General features: G+C 51.1%; 2 protein-coding genes across 3 annotated transcripts in view; both read left to right on the top strand.

Annotated features, from left to right (window-relative positions):
• Nucleotides 1-2428, top strand: part of LOC127750593 (trypsin-1-like) — a 17348-nt gene extending 14920 nt beyond the window's left edge. For both annotated transcript variants that reach the window (XM_052272682.1, XM_052272681.1), the window contains exons 6-7: nucleotides 426-486; nucleotides 1420-2428. In XM_052272682.1, coding sequence (XP_052128642.1) covers nucleotides 426-486; nucleotides 1420-1541 — 183 coding nt within the window. In that variant the 3' untranslated portion in view covers nucleotides 1542-2428. The remainder of the gene's footprint in view (nucleotides 1-425; nucleotides 487-1419) is intronic.
• Nucleotides 2429-15244: 12816 nt separating this feature from the next.
• Nucleotides 15245-24767, top strand: part of LOC113218474 (trypsin-7-like) — a 25675-nt gene continuing 16152 nt past the window's right edge. Inside the window, exon 1 of the mRNA XM_026438844.2 lies at nucleotides 15245-15462. Coding sequence (XP_026294629.2) covers nucleotides 15397-15462 — 66 coding nt within the window. The 5' untranslated portion in view covers nucleotides 15245-15396. The remainder of the gene's footprint in view (nucleotides 15463-24767) is intronic.

The following is a 24767-nucleotide window of genomic DNA, read 5'->3' as shown; positions in this document are numbered from 1 at the left end:
TAATAATAATACCCGATCGACGCCACCAAAGAGGCGAGACACTATTACCGATCATCGCACTTTCTCTGCTCGTCATACGGAAGCCGTTGCAGGGAATCGATTGATATCTCATAATAAGGAAGGCTGCCGCCGCTTTGCCGCTTTGCCGCACTGGCTGCCCCGCCGCGCCGGCTCGCGCGCATACGAGATTTCGCTCTGGACTCGTAATCGTGTGTGAGTCGGAAACCGCAGGGACGGCAAAATCAATTTCTCCTCATCACATTTTCCTCGGATATTTTCCCCTTCTTGCTGATAATCGCTATTCAGTTCAGGGTGAGACCCCGCACAGACTGCAGGTCCAGCGCAGTATAGACGGTGTTATTGTGCGGCGGTGGCGAAGAGACTATGAGGGTCACTGATTTCTCAACTTCCTCTCTCCGTTCCAGGGCGACAGCGGAGGTCCCCTGATCGTCGGAACGGGCGAAGATGGTAGAAATCAAGTCGTCGGTGAGTACAGCCACGGATAAGTCATGCAGCACCCCCTCTTCCCCATGTCCTTACTTTCGCATGTATTTTACTAGCCAGGCATCTTTTCGGGGAGTTCAAAAGCCAAAAGCCATTGCCTGGCGCCAAGTAAGGCTCCTTTATTTTTTACCCTCACGTTCCTGCGACTCACACGCATCCTGATTGCACATGCTCGCTCGCCCGCACACACACACACACACACAGGGGGCACGTGCGCCTTCATTAAGACAGCGAGCGTGGCTTCATTAAGAGCCTATGAAGGGCTCGAGCCCAGCACGTTGCACCAACTTCACTGACCTACACTACAAGACCACCGCACCGACAACGGCACCAGCGTAGGCGTCCACATCCGGAAAAAATTCACTGGTGACTTTGCTGCATGCGTACCCCACAAATACGGGCGAAATAGGGGTCGAAATAGATGGATACAATTTCCCCCTCTTCCTCTTTCTGGGCGTGGGCGTCGCGGTTGTAGCTCGTGGAATCGCTTAAAAGGCCGGGAACGACATGTTGTGTGAGGTTAGGGCGCAGCGGCGGGAGGGCTATGGGGGGATCCCGCCCGCCCCAACCCGCCCCAGCCCGCCCCAGCCCGCCCCAGCCCGGCGCAGCCCCGGCGTGCATAAGGACATGGAATTGCACGGTTTCCCTCGCTTTCGGTTTCGTTTGGGATTTGGATTCCACGCGCTGCAGCAGCTGCTTTCTCCCTCTACGGTCCGGGAGGGAGGGCCGAGAGCACCGGAGCAGCAAGTGCATGCAGATTGTGTTGTTGCCGCTTGGTTTTGTTTTTGTTGAGATGTGCGTGCGCACTGATTCACCTTCGACAGGCTATCGTAGCCCGTCCATCAGATTTGGGACATGGTGTATGGAAAATTGCTTGGCGCTTTTACGCTACCCATCCCCTTTCTCTTGTTCCAGGTATTGTTTCGTGGGGAGTGGGCTGTGGCCGACCGGGCTACCCTGGGGTGTACACCCGTGTCACCCGCTACCTCGACTGGGTCAAGACGAACATGCGGGACTCGTGCGTGTGCGTCAGGTGATCCGCTTCTCCCTGTACTCTCTCCCTAACTCTTCCGCCCTCTTCCCATCTATCTCTGACTACGACAAAGTGCTTGGGTCTACTGCAACAGTCTTCTTAGTTTTACATAACTTATTTTGTCAATCTACGAGAAGTTATCGATAGATCATATGATTTGTTCTTTACCGACATCATCTTGTTTTCTTTCATTCTTTCGTTATTTTCTTTCTTTCTCTCTTGTGACGCCCACCGTCCACTACATGAGTTGTGATCTCAAAGTTTGAGCGCTATGCGGCGCGGACAATCATTTAAACAGACAAAAGACGTTCTAGTTGCTGTTACTTAATTATATATTTATACTTCGGTGGAGTTTTTTTAATTGTCTGAGACAAAACTACCCATTGGCTGATAAGGTTGGTTCAAAAATTCCAAGGGCTTCACCCAGGCTCAATTTTGTAAGTTACCAGTTATGTTATACTAGATTAACTCATACGTGTGCTCATCAGTGGTGAGAAAAGATTTTGTAAATACTTAATTTATACTTTGCCCACACCTAATTTATTTCTCAATGTAAAAAAAGCTTTTGTAAACGTCCTTTAAAAAATGAACACAACTGTAAGTTGTACAAACAAAATTTAGGACTTAGTTGACTGCTGTGACAATTATTGTGATTTCTTCATGCACATCTATCGAAGAAAGACTATTATTTGTAGGGCATCCCTGCGTTATCTATGTTAAAATAAATAAGTATACACTAGATTAGTTTTACTGCTCTGCCTCCGGCGCGGGCGTGGGTCATCTGGTCATATTCAGTTTTTACGCACAGAACTGCAGGCTTGGCTGCAGTTGGACAGACATAATCGAATGTATTTCCATTCAATACGCAAATTAAAGTTGTGTGCCCCCTTACGACTGCCGTTGACATTGTTTCTGTACCCCCCCCCCCGCCTATACACACACAAACCACAGCGAATACGGGACCAAAGCGTCGCGTCAGCCCCAGCACGCGTCAGACGACAAAGTGAATGAGACGAGAGACGTATGCCCTTGACCCACAGGCCAACCACACACACACACACACACATTTATTGCTAATTTACCACCGCGGTCCTCTGCCGGTAAATCGACACACCTAACGGTCCATCAGACGGACTTAATCACTGTGGGCGCGCGGTTGTACCTGCTGCTCGCATGTGTGTTTTCCTTTCCCTCACTCGTCCTGTCCTCCCCCTTCTGTCTCCGGCATTGCCGGCATTCCTCCCCTCTGCAGAGATGAGCTGCGCATATACCTGCCCCGCCAAAGCCCGCGCAGCCCGCGCCCTGCGGACGTCAAGATGACCATCGGGATTCACGGCGCCGCGCGGCGCCAGAGAAAGTCACACACACAGACACACACGTGGCGCCGCCGTGTCACCGATACCGGCGGATAAAGAAAGGCTGCTGCGCTGGCATTTGAATGGCGATGATGTGTCGCTGCCCCGACGCGACGACGATATGATGATTCCGACAGTAGTGGGGCATCAAGCCAAAAAACCAAAAACATTTTATTTTTTGGAGTCATTCGAAAATTTGTCTTTCTTGATGCGTCTGACGAAGTGAATTTAGAATTTTTGGAATAGTCACGGGGAGTCGGTGTTGATCTTGGTTCTGGGAACATGAGACATACCGTACAAATGCATAGTAGAAAAGAAGTAGAGAGTCTTGGGTATTGCCTAAAAACTGAAACCATGTAAAATACTGAATTGTTTCTGAAACAATGGACAAAAAATTAGTATAGTGATGGTCAGGTAGAGGTATAGAATGATGAAGGCAATCGATATTAACACGTTGAGTGTGGCGCCAAAAATGGGAAGGATGTCCCAGGAGCCAAAGGCTATCAGAACCTCCATACATTCGGGCGCACGGTGAGGGTCACGTCGCCCCGTGGGACATAATGCGGTGACCCACGGTGTTGGTCCCAACGCACTCAACGTGTGAAGGCCCGGTGGCATAGCGCAGGTAGGGTCCTGCAGCGAGCGCCCTGTTCTCCTACTCCGTCTCAGCCAGCACTACAGGAATGCCGATTATATGCAAGTGGCGCTGCGCCGCGCAGTACAGGGACCGCACCAAGCGCCGCACCGACCTGCTGGGCTGCCAAAGACCTGGCAAGCGACACACACGCGAACGGGACACACACGCGCAGAATACGGGGGCTGGAGGCCGCGAGCCGCGAGACGGTGGACCGTGCACGTTATGCCGCGGAATCTATCGGATCGGAAATCTCGAGTCCAGCCAAGACAGCGTCTCATCATTAGCAGAGTGGGTGTGCGACCGTGCGGCCAGCTATTAGGGACGGGCGGCGGGAGGGTCATCTCTCTCTCTCTCTCGGTGCCCCGATTCGTTCGGGCCATAGAGCTGCATATGCAGGTGCACATGGGCGTTTTGGGTCGTTACGTGCTGCGCCGCTGCGGGCCCTATGTGGCGTGTGCGTGGTGCATTATGCAGGCGTGGCGTGGGGCGGCCGGTGTGCCCGCGAGTGTGCAACATTAGAGAGGCTGCGATGGTCGGGCTAAAGACCGCGCCGACCCGTCAAAAAAGGTTTAAGAAAACAACTAGAAAAAAACAGTGCCCGTCTATTCTTTTGCTAAGACATGACATTTTTCAGGCGACCGCGTTCCGTTTTGCACACGAAACGTGTACGGTGTTAGGTAAGGTGAGGTCTGTGGGCTGCGGTGCAGGCAGGTGATGCGGCCTGTAATAAAACTAGATCGAGAGGCGGTGCAGTGCGGCGAGAAAACGTCCCGCGGTACACACAGTCCGCCCGAATGATTTCACTTCAACAATCTGCGGTAACGTTACCTTGTCATTTTACTTTTCTAATTACCAAGGCGCGTTGGCTCCCGTCCGGACAAATAATAATAACGCTAGCAAATGAGCTGCTGCTGCTCTGGATGTGAGAGCGAGCGAGTGTGTGCGTTCGTCGCACGCGGATGTAAAAGTTAACCTGGGCTTCCTGTTGCAGTCGCACTGTTATTGGGGCACAAACGTGAGCGCCGAGCAGGAGAGGGCGGCGGGCCCTGCAGTACTATGTTAAGTGTCAGTAAAGACTCCAATGAAAATAAAACACGCGCTTTATGATGACACAAATGTCGCGGAAATAAACGGAGCGCTAAAAAGTCTAAAATTTAAAAAAAAAGCAGGTTGCGACACAACTATTGTTATAAAGCGAAAATAAACTAAATGAAAGGGACAGGCAGGCGAAGCTCTGGCGTTGGCCACCAGAGAAGGCAGGCAGCTTGGCGTCGACCACCAGAGGCGCGCGAGACTGGAGTTGTTGTATGGATAGCGGTCCGATCGCGGGTAAGAGAACACCTCAAGACCTCAAACACCTGCAACACTACTCCCTCCCTTCCATAATTTGCATGAACTATCACACCTTTTTTTCTGCCCGACAGCTCGACTCGAACCATCTAATAGTGATTTATGCCTTAAGATCGGAGAATTTCGTCAAAAATTAAGTTTGCCCTGCCAAATTGACATCAGGCAAGCTTTGAGTCGCCGGTGGAACATTTTAAGTTCACTCTAGCAGTAAAAAAGTAAAACAGCTAAGTGATAAAATAGTGGAGAAGTTCGGTTGTTTGGTATTAGCATTACTGAAGAGTAACGAGATTACACTGTCCGCCTATACTGGCTAATTGATTTGGCAACTCGTTTCACGGTTAACCTGTACTTGCTAAGTGCGGTGTTTCTGTTTTAAGTAGAGAGGACAGGAATTTTTAACATGGAGCCTTATGGGGACTGCAGTATTTACGTACGACGTGCACCATGTACCTGCATACTGTATGAAAATTCTCTTTTTCTCTACTTTGTCACAGGATTTCAGACAGTGTACAGAGTACAGAAGGTTAAAGTTCAAAAAAGTAAACTATCCTTGTTTATGTAACAAGCTTGCCCGCCCTTCCGCCAAACGAAGTTGCGAGCTTCACTTCGCTCCGCCAGCACCTCCGTTCGGCAGGAGCCGAGGTTGCTTGGCAGGCCGGTGGCGTTTGTCGGGCATGTGGCCCGACCTTCGGTCACTATTCGTAGTATAACTGGGTAGAAGTACGCCAGACCATGTCTCGCGTAACAGGCTTCGCGATATCTCACGAAAAACTGTTACGCTGCGACGCGCCTGGCATACATCTACCTTGGCCTGTGGCGCTGACACCTGAGTAGAGTACTGGAAAAACACGAACGAGTATACGGGCCTTCGGCCCCCTGGTACTTCGTGATTCCATGAGGGAAGGGGGCCCCTTGGTAGGTCCTAAGTGATAATCTTTCTCCAAATAAGTTGTTTCGGGTGGATGGTTCCTCAAACATATTTCGATTTGCGACTTTCTCAACGACTCTGCAGGTAAGCTTTTCTTCTTTTTTTTTTGTAATTTTTCTTCGAAAACACCCTGTAGCGCCAAAAGGCTGAGAGATAGAGCCAAACGGATGACTCTACTTCGACGAGAGACCTTTCAGAAATACATAAAAAAATCCCCCCCCCCCAATTTTTTTTTTTTTTTGGTGGGGGGAGGGTTTAGGTGGGACGGATGACATACACCCTTTGGGACCTGCTGTTTTAAATTTTTAAACAGTCAACTTTTGAGCCAGAGTGTCGATCTTTGAACTTGATCTATCTTTTCATGACAAAAACAAAACAAACAAAAAAAAAAACAGCCTGAAAACTCCATGTCACTAGCTCAATTCGTTCTCGAATTATCGTTCGGACAGACAGACGGGCACGGATAGAAAATGTTTCCTTCCAACCAGACGGAGTAGGCTTCGCTATCACACAACCAATGATAGTGTAACTATATTGAATAATAGGATAAACGATTGTGAATGTGAACTATAGTATGTGGCAACTTGCACACTTTCCTCTGAATTGATTTTTCCTGTCGGATAAATTGAATGGTAGAAATGTTTAAAGAAATAAAAGGGACGCCTGGTAGTAAAGCAACTTATTGTTGTGGCGAGCAGGGGAGACGAGCGGGTGGCCTACCCTACGATCGACAGGGGACCAGGCACCCGGAAAGGACTGTTCTTGCATCAAGCTTTTTTAGCTTCATGCTTATGAGCATTAAATAATGTATAGTGTGCATAGCAGAGACATCTATGTACAAAGTTCCTGTACTTACATTTGATATATACATTAAGTATGATTTTTGCTACTGTTAGCAGACAGAAAGACATACAGAAACCCTCTGCGGTGGCTAGACTGGTATTATTTGACTCCAGGAACTTTTCAAATTGTAGACTGCAAACAGAAGAAATAGAAAGATATCACATCACGATAGCGACAAAAGAGCTTCATGTTTCGCGCGAAAGGAGGTGCATGTGTCACATGTGCGTGAACGCCGTGCGCGCCTGGGCAGTGGCTGCTTGGGATTTATAGGTGGTCGTTTGAGCACCTCAAGAGTTGGGCAGAGAGCGAGGGAGAGGGGGAGAGAGAGGGAGAGGGAGAGAGAGAGAGAGAGAGAGAGAGAGAGAGAGAGAGACGATAGGGTAAGCGTGAAATGGTTAAGAGTCCGCGGCCATAAGGGTCACCAAACGGACACAGGCGTGTCGTCTCGTATGGCCTCAGAGCAGAGACAGAGGTAACGCATCAAAGTTAGGCGCGCGCGCGTATCTGCGGCGAAATGATAGCCAAACCGCACATCACAGCTCAAGGCAGCTGGCGACCCCCACAAGAAGTAGGGAAGACCCCACCGCGCGTCATTAGTAGGACAGCCGAGGAGGTCAAGACCGGGGAGGGGGGTCTCGTCCAGCTCGCGGGCATAAATCCCTACGCCATTGCACCGCATGGCACCTGCAGCAGCACAAAGGACACGCACGCTTACGCATGCGACGCACGCACACACGCACACGGGCACACGCGAGGAAAAAGATATCTCTCGCCGAGTTTATTTCCCTACCCCGCCTGCGCTGCTGCCGTGCCCGGGCCGTGCCCCAGCCGTCCCAGCACAGGCACCGGAGCAATATTTACATCCTGGCAGCGCGGGGCGTGGCGGGGCGTGGAGCTAAGCGGGGTTATCCGTCGGTAGCAGGAGAATGCTGGAAAGGAAGAGATAAACACAGAGAGAGAGAGAGAGAGAGAATCGTAGCCGTTTGTTCGCCTGGTTGGCTCGACGAGCTGCCGCCCCGCCGCCGCTGGTTTGTGCGAAGAATAGGCGCAAATTACGATGCTGCCGACGAGCGATGCGACGCCGCGCCGAGGCCTCGGCTGAGGCCGACTGCTGGACCCCGATGGGCCCGTACGGGAAGGGTGGGCTGGCCGGCCGGCCACCCTACCAGCAAATTCAAGGAATCCATCTTATTTCACAAGTCCAAAATATGCCTTCATACATGTATACACCCTGCTGACTTGAGAGCTACACTCCAAACCCAACAGTGCACCAACTGAATTCTTCGTTGTGTGCACTGAGCACACAGCTGGGCTTGTAGCGCTAAAAGAAATACAGCAGTAATGGTGTTGTCCTCTTAGCCTTTAAGATAGTCTACTACAAATAACTCGGGCTCGACCAAAATATGATTGCCCATTGCTTTCTTTTTTACAGATTTAACGAGGCGAGTAAAAGCAATCTAGGAAACTACAGCCAAAATGTTCATATAGCACCGTGCTGGGCTGAAAATAAGAGAATAAGAGCTGGTATCCACGGACCACATTATTGTAAGTAATGGCTGTGATTAGAGTCGATAGCCGCAGTCCGGCACACCTAGGCTCATCAAAAGTCCATAGGCTCACACCATCATGAATGAGACGACGCCCACGGCAGACCACGCCAAGCCACTGGCCATGGCATGGCATGGCGGCGGCGGGCTCGACCATTTACCGACAAACTAATGAGCCCAAAAGTGGTGGGTGGCTCCTCGGGGGGATAACACAGCGTTGCCCTGCGACATTTACTCCTTTTTTATTTGGCTTCTCGCTTTACCTGGCCGCGCTATTTTTTCCATAACTTTCACTGTTGCCGCCGCCACTGCTGCCGCCTTGGCGCCCCGAGGAGCGGAGCGGTGCGGCGGGCCCGCGGCGGGGCGGGGCGAGGTGGAGTGTGGTATGGCGGGGCCGGACACCGCCGCATTATTATGCATCTTCCGGTGATATTGGAATCGCGGCAGCGCGCGGCCGCCGCAGCAGCAAAAGGCCAAAACGGAGAGGAGCGAGCGACACACACAAAAAACCAGAGAGGTTCGAATTAGGCAAAAGGGAAAAAATGAAAAAGGGAAAAGCATCCGCACAGCGTGTATAGGCTTCTTTGGGGGAAAGGTCGGGGGAACAAGAAGTGTACGAGAACGCCATGGGAACACGGGAAGCGACGCGGCAGCCAGCATAAACCGTTTTGTTTGTAATAATGAAACGGTTTGTGTCGGATTGCGGCCTTTCTCTATCATTCTCTCTCTCTCTCTCTTTCTCTCTGCTCGTTAATGACAAAGAGAAACGCGCCTCAGCCCTCTCCCTTTCGAAGGTTAGCGCACCGTCGTTGGATTAAGACGACCGGGCCGAAGCACGATGACAAACCATACAGATCACCACAGGGCCCCCGTAGAGCACTGACGGCAGCGAGCGGGCTGGTCGACGGGAAATTTTGTCGTGACTGAAGTTGCTTGGTTACGTCGTGTTGAGGAGACATCCCGCCTCCGCACGTCCTGCGGGAATGGACATTTCTAGATGCACCCCACTCCATCTTTTGTGTGAGGCACGCTGGTGCCACGCGGCGAACATCATACAGTTGGGTGGAGTGCAAAGTCCCCGCGCGGGAGAGTAGTCGACCGCACCGCACTGTCCTATAAGGATGTGAACTGTGTCCTGCGTGTCCTTCCCCGGCCCGCCGTACCGATGTACGGTCCGACTCGGCCCGCGGCCCGCCGGCCCGCGGGGGGAGCACTCTGCCGCAGCCGCCGGCTCTGACCTTGAACCAGTTCCTGCAGTGACGGAGAGAAATTGTACAACACCACGGTATTCTTGTCGTACTCACCGGCAGTTCTCCCCTGCTTCCGCTCCTGAGCACGTTATTAACCGGCAAAACAAAAACAAGGCGAGAAAATCGAAAGTGCGCAGCATAAAAAATAGTAGTTAACTGCATACGTTCAACTATGCACTTAATTTTACTCCCGGAGAGATTTTGTCAAGTTAGTTGCGCTAATTCTCGTCATTCCCCCCGAGCTGCTTCCGACTTTCCTGACCGTGTGTGTGTGAGCGTGTGTGAGCGTGTGTGTCGCTGCGCGGTGGCAGCGATTAGACTCAAATGAGGCGGTTATGACTCAATTAACGGCGCGACTCGTCGGAATGCATCACGCGCGCCCCGCCGCTCTGTGTGCCGCCGCCGTCACCTCACCTGCTGGGCTGGAGCTGAGGGGAGCTGCTCGAGGAACGAGAGACAGAGACGGTGAAGGGGGGGGGAGGCAGAGAGAGAGAGACAGTGAGACAGAGAAGGACGGAAGGGAGATGATGATGTTTTGGGCGGTGTGGTGGATCATTGTCGCGCACCTTACAGTGCGGTGCCCGTTGCGGATTAGGGGCGTCGCGTCGCATAGATTACTCGCCTGTAAATTAACTAACGAGAGAAAGTGAACAGAAGGGGTGGGAACACGAGTGGGCCCGCGAGCCCCGGGGCCCACCGGCCCGGCCCCGCTCAATGGGCATATTCCGGTAAACAAAACAGATGCTATCGCAAGTGCTGGTCGGTCAATCTATGAGAAAGAAGCGGTACGCCCCGCTTTCCTCACTAATGGACTGATGTCTAAGTGACGAAAAGAAAAGAACACAGCGGCAGTCTCTGGGCGAGTAAAGAACAATGTGTAGGTATTAAGAGAATGTGCAGGGAGAAGAATTTCAGCCATTCTAATGTAAACGTAACAGTAAAAAGTTAATCAGTCTTTCGAGTTGCTGTAGGTAAGTTGGTCTGACAAACAATTTGTGTGTCTACGTTTGACTTTTTCTTCATGTGTGTGTAAATACATACGTAATTTTCTGAATACCTACATTTGCATGTAGCAAAAATTGTGCACATGATCATTTTTGCAGGAACTAGTGTGTACATGACAGAAAATATTGTGTACATGGCCAAGAGGCCAGGTGCACACGGAGAGCCCTATACTGAAAGGTGTAGGCCAAAGTTGCCGGCAGTAAACACAATATTTATACCTTTACCTACTTGAATATTATACTTCTTCGATAACGATACTACCTTCATTGAAATCTACGGAGGCATTGATGAAATTAAAATCACCCACGACAAAATACAACAATTCATATGTTACTTAAGCCAAGAACATTTTGCTTGATCCATAAACGGACTTCTCAGGGTGCGTTGCTCATTTTCTGGCACGCTTGAGCAGTCACAAATCCATTCTAAGGCTAAAAAAGTGACAAATTTGTCAGTATCTTTGCTCCTTAAGAAACCTGTAAAGCTACAGCTAATACAATGTGAAGGTGAAGTGAGACTCAACAGGGTCTTCCTTCTCAGCCGATTAAAAAGTTACCAAAGTTATCGTGATACAACGAAATTTTCTTCGTTAATTTTCTGTTTTACTGTTAAAAGCTTGCTGCGAGTTTCACCGTTGGAATCACTGAACCCTGCAGCGCTCTAGCTTACAGTCAATTTTTGCCTTCAGCTAGGGAGCATATCACTGTAAACTAGCAGTAAAGGTCGGCTACCCCATAGCACACGCATGCACTTTAGGCAAGATGCTGCCATGGCGTCATGGCGTATACGACGGACGCGATTTCTGGATGATCCCTTACGCTGTCGTTTGGGTGGGCGAGTTGGGCGTCATGGGAGGCCCCGGGCGCTTAATGGCGTCATATTCTTTTCTCTTTCCTCCGGAGCGATGACTCGCGGTGATCTCAGAAACTCCTGCTGATCGCTCCGGGTGATCGACGGAGCCAGGGTGGAAACGTGACCCGGAATGAGCCGCCGCGTGGTGTAACTAAACCCACCATTTCCACGTCAACATTCCGTTTCTTTTAGCAGACACACGCGCTGTGGTGTATAAAACGGCCGACTTTCAAACTTCGAATTCAGAGATTTATAAATCCAGTAGAACAGTCGGAGTGATTCACCGGCACGTCTGCCGCCCACGCGAGTAGCGAAAAGTGAAAAGCAGAGAGGCGTCCGTGCGGGCGGAGGCCAGGGAAGCCAGGTCGACTGGCGGTCCGGTGACCGCTGCCAAACCATTGCATTCCCCGCGAACACGCCCGACAAAGAACCATAATTTCAGGCGTCAGGTAAATAAGCCATGTACGCGCGAGAGCACGGCGGTGGCGGCACGGCCGGCTTGCGCGGGGGTGTCGCGCGCCACGTCCGCGTATAAACGTTTGCTGATCCGCCCGCAAAAGTCGTTGACGGACGGCACACGCGTGACATTTCGAGGTCGACCCGCTTTGACCGAGATCGCCTTATATTTTCCCGGCATGCTGTCGCGCGCGTGCACGTAATGCAAGTGCGACCGGGAGCCCTTTTGTCGAGTGAGTGACGGGAGCGTGCGAACCTGCCGTGGCCAGGGCATACGGCCAGATCCGCTTTCAGATGCGGAGGGAATGCCTGGGCTGTGCGGGTTGCCTATGCACAGCGCAGGCCGCGCCACACGGCCAGACCCGCTTACAAATACAGAGGGACTTAAGGCCTCCATCGCGGGTTGCCTATCAAAAGCGCCGATCAGGGCACAAGACCGACCAGATCCGTTTCTAGATGTAGGGGGAATGCCCGGGCTCTGTCGGGTTGCCTATTCGTCCGGGGAGCCTGGTGGTGGCATACAGAGAGGCGCGCCGCGGCACGTCGCGTCCCCGCAATGGCACACCTCTCCCGCCCCGCCGTTCAGCTCGTCGACTATCGGCAAGCGATCTAGGAATTTGGCGCGCAAAAGTCCGTGAAATCTATGCGGCGACGGCGAGCGGTGCGCGCGCATCCAAATGGCGCCCTAAGTTGTTTACAATGTTCTTTGTGCGAAACGCTTTGTCCTCAGTGTAAACGTGTGTGTGCGCCTGTGTGCGTGTGTTTGTATGTTTGTGTGTGTGTGCGCCAGACAACGGTGTGTCCGCTATGTGGTTGGCAAGTTTATCTTCAATTAGTCAAGAAAATGGCACGCGTATACAGCACACGGATAGTATCACCAGCCTCACTCTCTTTTAAGAAAACAGACCATATGGTTTCGAGAGCTTGGAAGCGGAGTTCTTCGCGTCTGGCCGTCTTAGTGTCGCATTTCACCCCCAGTAAATATGTCGTCGTCTTTCGCTAACGCAAAACGGAACCAACAAAAAATAACCTCGAAATAATTCGGTCCGCCCTTGCGAGCAGGATGTGCGGGCACGTGGGCCCCTTTCTACAGCGGGAGAGAGTGCAGTCCGAAGTGGTGGTGTTCTTGTTAATTGCCTCCAGTCGCAAGAATACGGCCTCCAGTTGATTTGCACGTGATGCCTTTTTCGGTGGCTATTATTATACGACTTGCTAAAAGGCGCGCGCGCCACCGGCTGGCGGAACGCACTTGCGCCTTTCTTTCTGCGGCCAGCGCTCCGCGCGCTGTGCCCCCGCCGCCCGCGCCTCGCGGAAAAACAGTGTTCTTGGCGGGGACGCGGTCGAGTCAATAGCGCAGAGAAGTGTGCAGGCGCCGGACTCCGCCAGGCTGGCTCCTCCGGGCCCCACCCCACCTTGGCCAATGATACAAACATTGCCCCTAAACGCGCCCGTCGCGTCCGATCCAATCCAAAGCGCTGAGTAACCACTGCTACGGGTCCCTGCTGTGACGGCGCGCATTCTGCAGTCTTCTGCACTAATAAAAAAGCTTTAATTGCCAATAAATATAACGGACACCTCCCCGTTTACACGTCAACGCGGGCGGGAGGCAGGGGGCGGACGGGCGCGGGCGTGGAAAGTGAGAATGATAAAGTGAAAGCTCACCGATTGGCGTGCTCTTAATTCCGATCATCGTTACATACGGCATGCACGGCGAAAGACGACAGCACCTTAGCTATCCACGAAACTACCCACATTCTCAATTACCCCGAGAAAACGCATCAAGCGGATGGGGCGCTGCCACTGCGTAAATCTTTGAAAGAGTTATCTGGTGTATATAATTGAAATAAAGTTAATAATCTCCACAACCATGTGTGGCACTAGCATTGTACAAATAGTCAGTAATGGTTGGGCAATGAATCCCAAAACAATTAGGTAGTTACACTGCACAGCACACGGGTGTGTTGCACACAAGCGGGCAAAACCACCCGCATGGCTGCCAGCGGTACAGGATGACTACAAAACGTGCCGGGTTTTGTGGACTAATTACCCTGAACACTTCCTAGCAAAAGTTTGAAAGCGTCTTCATCTTGACCTAAGGATTCGTGAGCTAAACTACGCCTCAGACCGTGACATCCCTCCACCTTGAGGTCACACAATAATTTGAAACCATTGACCGCCAACGGCGGGGAGTTGTTTGGTAAGAACACAGAAAAGTAGGCGAAGTTCATGAAGAGGCAGGAGGAAGGCGTGAGGGATACACCATGCACCCACCAAACAGTGAAATTCGGGACCGTTCGCAAGGGCCTAAGGCAGAATCGTGGCCCCTGGTCAGTCCAGCGAAGGATCGGGCGTACACAGAACATGGCCCTTCGATGCACGAAACAGTTGGGCCAGCGCGTGGCCCGCGGCAGTGGCAGTTCCACCTCAAACGTAAGGTTTTATTCATGTTTTGTTCCCTTAACGCCAACGAGCCCGACCCCTCCCCCTACAGCCCCTTTCTCTAACACGGCACTACATTTCTAAAGCCCTCCCCGTATTCTACACGTTTGAAGCTGTTTCCCGCCGCTGGCCCCTCCGGGCTCCGGGCCCCTCCTTATTGAATCGGCATCAGTATCAACGGCACTATAACTAACAACAATAACCATTAATCGAAGCGCGTAGCAGCAGCGGCGGCAGCAGCAGTGACCGGCGATATTTCATCGCCGCCGGCCGCACGCGCAGGACCGCCGTAGGTCGCGGGGAGCGCGGGCGAGTTACGCTGCCGCCGCCGCAAATTCGCATCGCACCTGACCGAGACTTCGGTCACGACACCGCGTGTGCGCGTGATCAACTTCACCGCACTCGAGTGCCGGGATCGAATCAATGACGAGTTCTCGGAAATGTTTGGGGCGGCGTGCGCGCGAGGCGATACAGAGTGAGTGCTTGGGGGAGTACACTCCGCTGCTGGAACGGTGAAACTGTACTAATTTAACTTCTTGCAAGATAAACACTTCAAATAAGCATTTTGGGATGTGTGGGGCTAACAGGGAAAACGGTGGGGAACCGACAGGGGACGTTCAAGTGCCATTTGGGGGGGGGGGGGCATTTGGCAACACTCCAGGGCTCGAACAAACAATAAGGGCGACCTCTGCAGCGGACGTTAGAGGCAACATATTCCGCACAATGCGTCAGAGCCACATAGGCCATCCACTAAAGATATCAGGGGCAACATACACCACCCACCAAACACATCAAGAACAACATGCGCCCGGCGAGTCTGCCTACGCACACGAAGTGTTTACATCCGACAAAGGCAGCAGAAGCAGCAGCAGCAGTAGTAGGGAGGGTCTCATCTCACAAGCAGCCAGGTTTGCGATGCGCCGCTCGCTCGGAGAGGTGCGGCGGGGCGGGGCGCGGCGGGGTCGCGGTGGTGGGGACAGAGTAGCACGGGTGGTGGAGGGCGGCCGCCCGGCCTGCCCGGTCCGTGGGCCTGGCTCGGCAGTGCGCGCGCGCCACAGTCCAGTTGGGATCAGGTCTGGACTCCGCGGCGGTGCATCAGCGCGCGGCGCGCAGCCCCTACAGTGTGCGAGCGCGAGTGCGAGTCCGCGCGTGTGTTTGTGTTAGTGTGTGCAGTGAGCAGTGACTTGTGCCAGCGAGATGGTCCGACACCGCGCCTTCCTCGTGAGCGTCGCCGTCCTGCTGCTGGGAGCGCAAATCGCGTCGGTAGGTGTCGATGTCGAGTGAAGAGTGCCTCGCAAGAGGCAGGTATTGGAGACAAGTACGTGCTTGACGTCCAAATGTTAGACGAGAGTTTCTCCAAGAACTCCTCGGCCGGTCTCACTTAGGCCTATGTTTTGTGACTAAATGTGTGACAGATAAGACTTATTCCGGTTTTATGCAACAAAGAGAAAGGAACGCCTACCTTATAAATTTTCATTAAAGACTGAAGGATCACGGATTTAAAATGTGTTAAATGACGGATTGGTGTCTTCCTCTTGCAATATGCATATTTCTCAATCTGCAAAGTGTCAAGGGACGCCGCTTCTGCAATGAGAGGCATTAATATGTGTAAGGATTATACCGGGCAGGCCCAAGCTGCTTAGACATCGCCACTTTTCTTGTTAGCATCAACGAGAGTAAGAGAAAAGGAGAGAGAAAAGGCAGAAGACGATTCGGATTCTCCAAGTGTACCGGCTGAGTCAGACGATGCAAGGAGGGTGATGACTCCCCCAGCAGATACACAATCATCCACACGTCAAGCCACACAACAGGTCCCAAAGGTTTTTGGCCGCTAGCCAGCATCAGAGCTTGATATTTTTTTCTTTTCCCCTCTTAAAAAAAAATAAGCAAATAATCAGCTCAAACTGGTTGATAAGATGCTGCAGCCTGTTTTGCATATTGGTGGGAGACAGACGGACGAGTCGTAACCGCCCGAAAGATTAATGCTTCGTGTCGCTTCTCAAAAAGACGGAATCGCTATTCTGCGAAGGACGTGTAACAACCACAACCCGCTGGAATGGGATGGAGTTCATCCACTCCTCTTTGTGTGTCCTGCGGCGCACACGGCCACAGCCAGCCAGTAGTCAGTCGAGGGGAGAGAAGTTCTCCAAGACGGATCACTATACGCCGAGCAGTGTCCACGATGCAGGATGCAGTGACAGGATCTTTTTAAAAAAATTATATATAATCACTTTAAGTAAATAGAGAACCTCCGGGCAAAAATACTCGGCGCCGCGCGACACCACATGACGGACCAGGCCGGCTCTCTCGGCTCCCCGCTCGTTTATATCACCGGCGGACGGTCGAGCGTCTGCTCTCTCTCTCTCTCTCTCTCTCTCTCTCTCTCCGAGTGAAACAATGGCGAGCAGTGACCTGCCACTAGCAGGGAGCAGGGCAGCACGGGTGCCGGCTCGAGAGACTCGACCCTTTCGACGGGAGTAGTTACCATCAGATGATGGTGAACCTGTGTGGATGTCGACAACTTCGGTGCAAGACCAGAAACTTCAGCCGGACATAAGATTTGCCAAATGATTCATAAAAATATATATATGACTAGGAGAGTATAAAATATTTTAAAACATTTCCAGATAAATTTGTACCTGCTGCTCAAAGTATGTATGCAGGCAGTACAAATCTATAACACAAGGCTCGCACCCTGCTCCGCTCAGCCGCCGCATTGTGGTGGCTGCCAGATTTAAAATGCCGTAAAGTCAGTGACGGAGAGCGCCGCCTGGCGGCTGCACCCCGAAACAGAGTGTGCAAATGCGAGAGAGTGTCGTGTGGCGTGGCGTGGCGCGGCTGGGAGCAACGCACATCGGTAACGGGAGCCGCGTGAGGAGGACATGCGAACCCACGGACACATCGCTCGTGACCCCGCAAAACGGACAAAACATCTCCTTCCTCCTCGCGACCACCGCTGCTGCCGCCGCTGCTGCTGCTGCCGCTGCCGGCCGCCGAGTGGTTTCTGGGAGCGCCAATGAATCGTACAAACTTGCGAGAATGTCCGTCTAGTTTGCCCTCCGGCCGGACTCCTGTCCGTAAATGACAGGCCGACACACGACGCTGCTGCCGTTCAGCCCCCCAGCGGCGAAGCAAACAAGTCATCACTTTAATGTTTTGACTTTGGCACTGTGCGTCGGTTAGCGGGGTGGCGCCTCGCCGCCACGCCCCGCCACGCCCTCGGACAGTAAACTAAAGCCCGTCCGGAATGGGTGGCCGCAGCGACGCCCATAAAACCAACGGGGGAACCGGACCGCGGGGGAGGGGAGAGGGGGTTGGAGGACCCCCCGGCGACGATCAGGGGAAGCGCGGAGTGGGGACTGACCGACTGGGCGACAGATTGGCCAGGAATTATACACTCTATTGGGCATACGCTGCGGTGGTCCGGCGCATCAAACAAATGAAAGACACACCTAAAAACCGTTTTTCTTTTAAGTTTTGAGAACGACGTCCTAAAATTATGAAAAAAAAAATACTTGTTTGGAGCGTGAACTAAACAGGTCTTGAAGTAAAAAAACATTTGTTTTGAAAATCTAACGGAAATCCTTAAATCAAGTTGCAGGCAAAAAATTTACCCGAACTAAAATGACAAATATATTTATACGAGGGTATACGAGGGTATATATACTCATAAGTGAAAAGTTAAGCAATTTTTGGTACATTCCTCATTAAAATTAGTTTCTGAGCCACTGCAAGTGTAGGGATGGAACCTGAGTCTGAGGGTATACTGTATTTCTCAACACAAGAGATGGCTTAACACATTAAAAATATCAGAGTTAAATGAACTTAACTTTGAAGAGGTCCCAAGTGAGTGGTTTTATTTTCATAAGATATCTTCTTTTAGAATCAACGCTCAGGATTTCTCCGGGGAAAGTGGTAATAAAAAACTGGTCAATAGCTTGGTTGTTTTAGTTCATCAAGTACTGCAGATTGACACAGGGGTTTTACTGAATTTTGAAAAGTAAAAATTATCTACTTTGAGTAAAAAAGAAACATTTTTATACAGCCACTTATTATAACCATAACTTCCGACTTCATACGATGAGACGAGGTCCAGCGCTAAGAGAAGCGATAACAGGCGCGGAGCCCCGCTCACCGCCGAGGTGTTCCGGTGCGTGAGAGTAAGTGAGTGGTAGTGAGTGACCGAATGAGAGGCGCGGGTTAAGTTGCCTCCGCGGTGTGAATTCCAGTGCCGGTGCGTGATGGGCCGCTCGGCTTGGTGTGAGAAATTCCAGGCGCGTGTGCGGCGGGCGGTTAGGCCGGCAGGCGGCCAAGCGTGTGCGGCGCCGCGCGTGGCCAAGCACAGGTCCAGGTCAAGTCCCTGATGAAGACGTCCAGACCAGGAGTCGGCACGTGATGCATGGCAAAGCAGTGTAGTCCGGTCTTCCCCGTCCCACCGGCCAAAAAGCTCGCGCGCCAAGACTCCCCACAATAATGTCCACTTTCACGCACTGCGGCGGGGAGGCGTGGCGCGGCGGTGGCATGCTGGCCGGTGGCGGGCGGCCGCGGCCGTGGTGGGCCGGGCGGGCGGGGCAGGGCCGCCCAGGGCGTGGCGGGCCACAGCGACCGCCGACGTACGAACCGACTGCACCATCCACACACCTTAAATTCCATTAATTCTGCCTAGTCCCATTATTCTTTACCCGCGAGTTAGTTTAGTCCGACCCTATGGCCAGATTTTCAAAAGCGGGGCGGGAAGCTGCCGAGTACGTTGGTAGCGCTGCAGCGGGAGGTTTATGTTGGCCACTCCGACCAGCTTGTACGATGCTACTCGTTATACGCCGTGCACACACACAGGCACTGTCGCGCCGTCGTAAAAGAGAGAGGGAGAGAGAGAGAGAGAGAGAGAGAGAGAGAGAGAGAGAGAGAGAGAGAGAGAATGGAGGAAGAGACGATAAGAGACAGAGAGAGGGAGACAGAGAGAGCGGCGGAGGAGAACATCGCTGTGGTCATACCGTTGTCTCGCTCGGCCCCCGCGCGCGAAGAAAGCGCGAGTGTTGGGTGCCGTCCGAGCGGGGCGTCGACGTACAGTACCCACTTCCCACACTGCCAAAAAAAGCTCTGGGAATATTCAGAAAAAAATTAGTAACCAAAGCAGCTGGTGAGGCGAGCAGACGACCACCACAGCTCACGGCGCAGCAGGCACTCGCAGAAAGGGCGTAAACAGGTGTACAGGGTCCTCCAGTTGTGGGCGCGGTGCACAAGCCTCCCGCCACAAACAGACGAGAATATGAGTGGTCATTACCCACTTTTGCTCCTCTCCGCGTTGCAGAGCGCCAGCCTGCGATGTAGCGAAGGGTAAAGAGTCGAGTCGTACTGTGCACCGTGTGGCAGTGACCTGCAAAGGGAAGGGATAAGAGGGAGGGAGGTGGCGGGGCGGGGCGGTGGTAGACAGAAGCATCCGTTTCCTTTCCGTAGGAATGCGCGGGAGAAACAAACAGAGGGCGCATGAGGGTAAGAGGGGGCAGGGCAGGGGTAGCGAGGGGTCCCCCACTTAAAAAATACGTGTACAACGAGTTGGCGCGAGTTTGACGCTAGTTGGGATGAAGGTTTTGAGAGTTTTGCGTAATTTTTCACGAATTTATCGCGAGTTTTCGTAAATCGTCGCTAGTTAATGCGCGTTTTTTCATGTTTGGGCGAGTTTGATGCGAGTTGCGCATGGGGAAGCGTACAACGAGTTGACTAGAGGAGGACCCCTTGGGAGGTTAGTGGACAAAAAGAGTGGCAACAGTAAGTAAGTATACTGCCGAGCGAACTGCTGCAACCAGGCTGGCGCGGGAACATCGTCAAGGGCGCCCGCCAATACGATAACACAATAGCCGGGTGCATCTCCTGTATGCTAGATACAGTCCTTAGCAGGCAGGCGCGGATGGAGCGCAATTAACAGCGGCCCCTGTGTGTGCCTGTGGGCGGCCTCTCTACCTCTCTCCCCCTCTCCCCTCTCTCCCTTTCTCTCCTCCCTCCCCTAACGTCGTCGTGCAATGGGTCACTGGGGACCACCACCCCTCAAACTATGTTCCGCCGCCAACTCCTGCCGCCGCTCGAGGAAAGCACGAAAGTGCTCACACGGAGAGTCAGGTGCATGGACGCGTACTGATGAGTGCTGATGCGTTCTTCATGGGTCGCATAGGCAAGGACTAAAAACTCTTTTGCCGAATGATCCTCCTCCTGCAGAAGCTCCCCCTCCCCCCCCTCTCTCTCTCTCTCTCTCTCCCGCCCGCCCTGACGATGGAGCGCGCTTTCCTCCGCACGTTCGCCGCCAGCCCCGCCTTTCCCCTTCTTTCCGACGACGCTCGCGACCGCGGCGCTAAGAACGCTCATGTAGGCATTCGACTCGTTCAATCAACACACAACCGATGAAAAAAGTGCTGCACACGTCATGTCCGGCTGATTGAGGCATTAACGCGGCTACGTGACGAGAAAGAGGCTAGCGCGACCGCGTTGCGAGCACACCAATCGTCATTTATACAAGAGCCCACCTCTCCCAACTTTGTTTTTAAGTTGAAAAATATGCAACTTTGGCTGGGAGGATCTCATTTTAAATTCTTTATCTTCATTGATATTTTTCTGCGGGTTATAATATTTGGAATTTTTTCAAGATGGAAAAAAGAACTGTCGGTTCCTGCGATGTGAAGAAGCCAAGAACGGCTGGTAATTTTTGTTGTTTTAGCGCAGTTGGGTGGGTGGCCTATCTAAATACCAGCAGGGGTCCACCGCGCCTCTAGAAAGTGCAGGCTGGGTGACGTGCCGTGCCCCCAGCCAAACTGATTTCATTCAATGGTAAGAGGGCGGTAAACTTGGCTTAAGCGGGTGATGGATACACCTACGTGGAGTCAGATGGGTCGGGGCTGAGTGGGAAAGGGGAAAGGGGGGGGGGGATTTTTGCACGCTTTACAAAGGAACAGGGCCATGAAACCGCACTTCAATTCTGCGCATGCGCGCAGCTCCACACAGCGACGCCTCTCCTGAATGGGACGGCCGCCCATCGCGAAGGCACTCACACACTCACAGCGCAGAGGTTTGTTAACGTCTTGATACCATCATTGATCCCCCGTGACTCGGCACCGCACGCCTCACCTCTCTACGTCCCTCTTTCTCCCTTCCTCTTTGACGTCAAAGCAGAGTAGTTTGAGACACGTCACATGAGCGCCGTCGGACACAATAGGGAAGGTGCCTCCCGTTGCCTCGCTCCTATAGGAGCCTTTACATACTAAAAGCAGAGTGACAGTTTTCTATTGACGTAAATATTAGTCCCAAAAGCAAAACAAGGCCTGTTTTTTTAAACCTAAAGATAACGGTAACGGTTCTTTTTAGAAAAATTCAAAAACTTACGATTTCCAAGAAGAAATGTCGCCAGTCAGTATTTGACATCTAGCGCTCACTTTAAATCGTTCTGGCCTTAAAAAGTTCCATGACATTTAAATTTTCTGAATTCCCGAAAAGAATTAAGGAATGCATAGTTGGGGGGGGGAATCAAAAAATAATAAATGTTAGTTGGCGCGTGTAGCATGGGACATGACCGACCAGCACGTGAGATAATTTGCTAACTCCGACGAGATGGCGAACGGGCAGCCTTGACATGCACATCACCGCGCTTTTCTTTCTAATTGAAGCATGTGTTCAAAAAGCGTCATTAGAAAAAAGAGTGGCCCAACTTCAAACACCTTCCGGAGCGACTGGGTCTATCCGACAGTCAGAACAAGCCAAGCGGTTTTTTTTAATCTTTCGTTCCCGAGTTTTATCTTAGAAAGCAATCGTCTGCGGCTGGTTACCGCGTCTTGCGTCGTTTTCTGGCCAAAAGCGCGCAGGATAAAGGATTGTGACGGGCGTGTCGTTTTCCGCCAGTAGAAATGTGGGAACAAGCTCTGCGGGTATGTGTGCGCGGGCAGCCGAAGATGGGAAAGGAGGGGGAAGCTTGGACTTTGGACAAGAACCTACTGTAGTATGTTCGGGATGGGGAAGAATAAGACACCTCCAAGTTTGGGATCTTGCTCTTTATTAGCATATGATAAGGAACCTGAAAACTGATTTTGAAGTTATCCCCTCTTTTTGGAAGTGGTGTACACCTGAATTGAAAAACTAAAAGACGTTGGTTCAAGTTCTCTGCAAATGTAGTGTAAGAAGTGTTCTTTCGTTGTAAAGAAGTGGCTTTGTTCTAGTGGCAAAAGGCAGCAAGTGACCAACTAGAACGTAATGAAGTTGAAACAATTCTAGAAGTTTATCAAAGGAATGAAAAAATGTATTAAATTAACAAAGACACTTTTCATGTCAGGAGACGATAGCCGGCCATTAGCCCCTGTGGAGTGTGGGTAGGCAAGCCCGCCATGCTGGAGAGTATTGCTGGTGCCTACCTAGCAGGCGTTTTGTGTTTGGGAGTTTCCCTCTAACGGTGAATTGAGAGGAGACTACACTGTAAATTGGTTTTACGAACAATAATAGTTTCGTTATGCAAACCAAAACATGCATAGCTTGAGAAGGACTTTGAAGCGTTGTTTATTGAGAATTATTTCTTTGTATGCTTACGAACAAATGATTCATAATGTAAACCGATTGTTCGTAAGAACCTTCCTAGCGGTGGTACGAAGGAATGTCCACCGTAAAATGTCCATCTATTGCCCTATTGCCTACTGCCTAAATGCTCTGCAAACTCAAGTGTGAGACAGTATGACAGTTTAAACTGTCAGCCCACAACGAACATTACATCGGCCTATATTGCATTTTACATTTTATGCCATTTTCCCTGACCGAGTAAGGACATTCTAAGTGGTGGGACCAAACGACGGTTGACATTTTTTTGGTGGACATTCCTTCGTGAAAGCTTCCTAGCCTTTCAAACGATTGCTTTGTAATACGAATTATTGGCTGAGCGATTAGCGAAGCCCATTACTCCACTGACCGGAAAAGTTTCATTCTGTCTGTCTGTCTGTCTGTTTGTTTGTCTGTCTGTTTGTCCGCACGATAACTCGAGAAAGAATTGAGATAGTGACCTGGGATTTTCAGGGTCGTTTTGTATCATGAAAAGACAGATCGAGTCCGAAGATGAGCATTCTAGCTCGAAAATTGGCTTTAAAAAAAATCAAAAACAACAGGTTGCAAAATATTTATTTTTTTCAAATATTCTTTTATGGGCTTGTAAGGGGTAACTCGTGAAAGTAGAACCCATAGGGCGAAAATTTCGTCCGTTTTGCTCTATCGTGTACCATTTCGGCGCTGTGAGGCATTTCTTGACAAAAATGAGGTGAAAATGATCAAATGGTCGATTAAATCGTTAAAAAGACTTCATTTCGAAAAATTGTATATACACTCCTATTACCCCGTCTCGGGTGTCAGCGCCGCAGGCCTAGCTATATGTGCGCCAGGCGCGTCGCAGCGTAACAGTGTTTCGTGAGATATCGCGAAGCCTGTTACGCGAGACGTGGTCTGGCGTACATATAGCTAGTTTATTTGCAATACAAAGTACAAAAATCCTTCGTAACGGTGCAAAGCATTAAATTTCGCAAGCATTTTACAGTGTACACTGATAATGTCGATTTCTTGGTGCACTATAGAGTATAGTGCAGTATATTTACTAAGCTTACCTAAAAATAAAGCTAATATTAGCCAATCTGAGGCACAGGGACTTGACTTTTGACCCTTAAGCTTATTTAGAGTAGTTGACCCTGCGTTGAGTAGTACTACTGAATAACAGTGGCTCACAATAGAAAACTCGTAGGATTCTATTTCTCACGGCTATTCTATATATATACACAAAGAGTACGAAAACTCCTAGTATAGCAGAAGGAGGGCCGTTTTGCGTAGAAAAAGAAGCGGTGTGGTCTAGGTGATGGCGGAGTGCGATTTAGTTTAGGTGAAGCCTGGGCAGATCGATTGCCTGGCGCCAGACGGTGACGGAAAGAGGTAGGATGGTGGCTACCGCGTGACAGGGCTCCGTAACTTAACAAAACAAAGCGTTATTTTTTGCATATGTGGCGTTACGTTACCAGAACGAAACGTGGAACTAAACTTCTGAAAAACGTTCCGAAGTGTGGTAACAACTTAAAAAAGTACGCGGAGTAACGTTACGATATTCGTACCGTAACCAGAAAATTACCATGTTTCGTTACACGATCACTTTCGTTCGTTACTTTGTACCGTTACAATTGAGCCATAATCAAAAGAAACGTAACTGCAATAAGTTACACAGATAACGTTATGTTAATTTGAACCGAAATGCAGTAACGCTGTTCCGGGTATAAATAGTAACGATACAAATGTAACTGGAAAGGAACAGGTAACGGTTACAATAGTGTAACGTTAATACAAATACACACTGCGAAATCGTTATGCCAAGAACAAATAGTCCCAAGTCACAAACAGCGCACGGCCTGGCCAGAGCGCCTACAGGTTAGGCAAATGCCACACGCCTGTGGCGAAACGATAGCCTAACTAAGGAGTCTCAAACTGAAGGGTGGAGATCCAGCAGGCAGAGTCCGGGTGGCGAAACCGTGCGTTTTCCCCTCTTGCTAGTGGAAAAGTAGGGCATTTTGCTT

This window comes from Frankliniella occidentalis, unplaced genomic scaffold (assembly GCF_000697945.3).
Source record: "Frankliniella occidentalis isolate FOCC.00 unplaced genomic scaffold, Focc_3.1 Scaffold218, whole genome shotgun sequence".
Classification (NCBI taxonomy): Eukaryota; Metazoa; Arthropoda; class Insecta; order Thysanoptera; family Thripidae; genus Frankliniella; species Frankliniella occidentalis.
Note: the sequence above shows the minus strand (reverse complement) of the source record. Positions and strands in the feature narration are given on the sequence as shown.